This window comes from Limulus polyphemus, unplaced genomic scaffold, assembly GCF_000517525.1.
Source record: "Limulus polyphemus unplaced genomic scaffold, Limulus_polyphemus-2.1.2 Scaffold4735, whole genome shotgun sequence".
NCBI classification, from domain to species: domain Eukaryota; kingdom Metazoa; phylum Arthropoda; class Merostomata; order Xiphosura; family Limulidae; genus Limulus; species Limulus polyphemus.
The window spans coordinates 17,464-21,915 of record NW_013670345.1 but is presented as its reverse complement, the minus strand read 5'-3'; the positions used below and the strand labels follow the sequence as shown (position 1 = coordinate 21,915).

The window sequence follows — 4,452 nt, the reverse complement described above, 5'->3', positions numbered from 1 at the left end:
AAAAAGTAATTACACTCATCTACAGAATCTTACCAACTCAGTGTTACATAGCATACTAAAAAATCTGTAAAATATAATTACACTCATCTACAGAATCTTACCAACTCAGTGTTACATAGCATACTAAAAAATCTGTAAAATATAATTACACTCATCTACAGAATCTTACCAACTCAGTGTTACATAGCATATTAGTTAGTTTTAGGGACAAAACAAAATAAAGTTTTTTTTTTGTGATATGAACCTGCTTAGATGGAAACATTGTCTGAGATCTAACAATCTACCGAGTGATGTAGATCGAAGTTAAGGCCAGTCCAAAATGTGTTTCACAGATGAACATTATCAAAAGCATTTGTCCCTTCTAGACTGACCCACAATATGATCAGTGATGACCCTTACAGAGGCTGAGCTTGGAGTAACTTATTTTTAATTGATGTCACTTTCAAGACATTTAGCATTTAGTTTCTTCTTCTTGTTTCCTATTGTTGTTTTTTTATGTTTGTCTTTTCAGTGTTTTGATTTTAGCTTCTTTTATCAAGAAATTTTATACTTGTGTTCAATAAGCACATTCATTAGGTAGCACAAAATTAATAAACAAATACAGTAGTTCTACATACTGAATTATTTCAGTAAACTAATAAACAAATACAGTAGTTCTACATACTGAATTATTTCAGTAAACTAATAAACAAATACAGTAGTTCTACATATTGAATTATTTCAGTAAATTAATAAACAAATACAGTAGTTCTACATATTGAATTATTTCAGTAAACTAACAAACAAATACAGTAGTTCTACATATTGAATTATTTCAGTAAATTAATAAACAAATACAGTAGTTCTACATATTGAATTATTTCAGTAAACTAACAAACAAATACAGTAGTTCTACGTACTGAATTATTTCAGTAAACTAACAAACAAATACAGTAGTTCTACATATTGAATTATTTCAGTAAACTAACAAACAAATACAGTAGTTCTACATATTGAATTATTTCAGTAAACTAACAAACAAATACAGTAGTTCTACGTACTGAATTATTTCAGTAAACTAATAAACAAATACAGTAGTTCTACATACTGAATTATTTCAGTAAATTAATAAACAAATACAGTAGTTCTACATATTGAATTATTTCAGTAAATTAATACAGTAGTTCTACATATTGAATTATTTCAGTAAACTAATACAGTATTTATATTTTTTTGCCTCATGCTACTAAGATCACTGTTTAAGATAAAATTATTACATTATACTACTAGTTCAGAGAAGTTATGAACATTTTTAGTCAGATACATTATTTGTAAATGGGAAAATGGATATTTTCTTTAAAGTTCTTTTTTAGAGCTGCCTTGTGATGGTGAGAAGAAAAAAAAAAGAGGGAGAATTTATATTTGAAATATTCCTGTATTTGTGATAGATGATAATTTTGTTACTGTAGAAGTCAGTAGAGGGGTGTAACTTGCCAAATAAACATAACTATTATGGGTGTAACTTGCCAAATAAACATAACTATTATGGGTGTAACTCACCAAGTAAACATAACTTCTGTATGATTATGTTACTAAACACACATTGCCCTAATACAAATTTTGTTAGTGCTATAGATTTAAGTTGCATAAATTTGTGAACCATGTGTGTTATTAGTTCATTAATGTGTTCAAATAAAGAAATAGTTTGTTTTAACAATATCCACCTAGACTTTGTTTCTGAATAATAATTTTATCATGTCTTTATTTTTGCACAGTGGCACTTTACATTACATACATTTAGTATATAAACAAGAATAAGTTATACCAGGAATATTTAATTTGGATGACGTTTCCTAGAAGCAGAAATGTTCTGTAGATTTTAGATTTGTTACACACAGAAAAAAAAAAGTTGATTTTCGGTTCGTATTGCAGTGCCAATTTAGTGATGAATTATACTGACACTGAAGTCAAAGTTCGGGAAGCGACCAACGATGACCCTTGGGGACCAACTGGAAACCAAATGCAAGAAATTGCACAAAGTACTTTTTCATACGAGCAGTTTCCAGAAGTTATGGAAATGTTGTGGAGGCGGATTCTACAGGACAGGAAGAACTGGAGACGAACCTATAAGGTCAAAATACAAGTACAACAATGTCAATTAAAAAAAATATATTTTATTTAATCTTAGACACATTATTGTACAGATATGAGTTAGGGTTAGTTATTGTAATTGGGCTCACTAATAGGGCTGGGTGATTAGTGGAATTTAGTAATCAATTAATTTTCAGAATAATTAATTGATTACATTATTGTCTTGAGACATTGATAGTTGAAATAATCGAAAACACTAATTATGGTTAGTTAATAATTTTTGTGAGTTGTGACACTAATATATTAAGCTGAATAACTTTATCTTAGTTGTCCCCTTCCATTATGTTAATAGTATGTTACTTTGTGTTAGTTTTCCCCTTCCATTATGTTAATAGTATGTTACTTTGTGTTAGCTGTCCCCTTCCATTATCTTAATAGGTTACTTTGTGTTAGCTGTCTCCTTCCATTATGTTAATATGTTACTTTGTGTTAGCTGACCCCTTCCATTATGTTAATAGTATGTTACTTTGTGTTAGCTGTCCCCTTCCATTATCTTAATAGGTTACTTTGTGTTAGCTGTCCCCTTCCATTATCTTAATAGGTTACTTTGTGTTAGCTGTCCCCTTCTGTTATGTTAATAATATGTTACTTTGTGTTAGTTGTCCCCTTTCATTATATTAATAGTATGTTACTTTGTGTTAGTTGTCCCCTTCCATTATGTTAATATGTTACTTTGTGTTAGCTGACCCCTTCCATTATGTTAATAGTATGTTACTTTGTGTTAGTTGTCCCCTTCCATTATGTTAATATGTTACTTTGTGTTAGTTGCCCCTTTCATTATGTTAATAGTATGTTACTTTGTGTTAGTTGTCCCCTTCCATTATGTTAATAGTATGTTACTTTGTGTTAGTTGTCCCCTTTCATTATGTTAATAGTGTGTTACTTTGTGTTAGTTGTCCCCTTCCATTATGTTAATATGTTACTTTGTGTTAGTTGTCCCCTTCTTTATGTTAATTATGTTACTTTGTGTTAGCTGTCCCCTTCTATTATGTTAATAGTATGTTACTTTGTGTTAGTTGTCCCCTTTCATTATGTTAATAGTGTGTTACTTTGTGTTAGTTGTCCCCTTCTGTTATGTTAATAACATTTTGCTTTATGTTATTTGTTAGTAGTACCTTTTATTAACTTTACCTTGTTTTATTTTAATAATTCCTTGCTCTGTTTTCTGATATCAGAATATTATTATGTATTAGGAAAATCAATACATAAAATTAACTATTATTCAAAGTCAGCTATCTAATAGATCAGAACTAAAAATTAATAATTAGTTAATGTAATATACTCCTCTTAGTTATAATGATTTATAACTTGCTGTTAAAACTACTTTTGACTGTTATCCCAATGATTCAGCTGCCTTATGAGATTTAAGTTAGTCCTATATCCCTATACTAAGTTAGTAATGTCCAAGATATTCCTATTAATAAAGAATATATAAAAGTTACAGTTTAAATATCATATTGCTTATATAAATAATGTTTCATAGAATCTTTTTTCTTTTTTTCTAATCATCCAGCCCAATTTATGAGTTGTTGGAAAGAAATGATAGATCTGAATTGATTTTTTTAAAACACTTCTGGTTTTGAACTGCAATGTACAAATTAAGAGAAACATAGCAGTAAAACATCTACAGTTAACTTGTTTTTATAACAAAAAAAATCACAAGTTTAACTAATAAAAGATATATAATGTTAAGATATATAGTGAGTATATTTGTACACGGTATTGGTTCAGGACCATTAACGATTTGTATTACAGTCAGTATAGAAGTACTTAAAAACAAAATGTATGGTTTGTATACGGATACACACACACACATATACATACATGTACATAGTAATTAGAAATTAATTTTTTTAGAGGGGGCTATTTATACATTGACTGTTAAACAAAACATTAATAATTCAGAACCATCACTGGTATAACATTTTATTGCATAATTAGTTACTAATTGTGTTACAAATGCAATATTTTGTATGGAATTCTAGCTTCTTTGACTAAGCATGTAAAACTAATTACGATAATTTTATTTCTTGTAGTCTTTATTACTGCTAACGTACTTGATGAAGAATGGATCTGAACGTGTGGTCACAAGCACCAGGGATCATATTTATGATTTGAGGAGTCTCGAAAGTTTTCACTGCGTAGATGAATGTGGAAAAGATCAAGGAATAAATGGTACACTTACTGTTGAGAAACTTTCAACTTCTGTAAAAGTGTTACAGCATGCAGGAATAAGACAATTCCATTTAATCTAATTACTTTTTAGATTTTTTAGGGTTTGTGTCAGATAAAAAAACTTCAGTTTCTTGTCCCTGAAACTAA

The 4,452-nt window shown here is 28.9% G+C and overlaps 1 protein-coding gene across 1 annotated transcript in view; it reads left to right on the top strand.

The window, feature by feature from the left end:
• LOC106471614 (clathrin interactor 1-like) overlaps window positions 1-4,385 on the top strand; it is an 8,327-nt gene extending 3,942 nt beyond the window's left edge. The window contains exons 2-3 of the mRNA XM_022400226.1: window positions 1,912-2,110; window positions 4,167-4,385. Coding sequence (XP_022255934.1) covers window positions 1,912-2,110; window positions 4,167-4,385 — 418 coding nt within the window. The remainder of the gene's footprint in view (window positions 1-1,911; window positions 2,111-4,166) is intronic.
• Window positions 4,386-4,452: the final 67 nt, after the last annotated feature.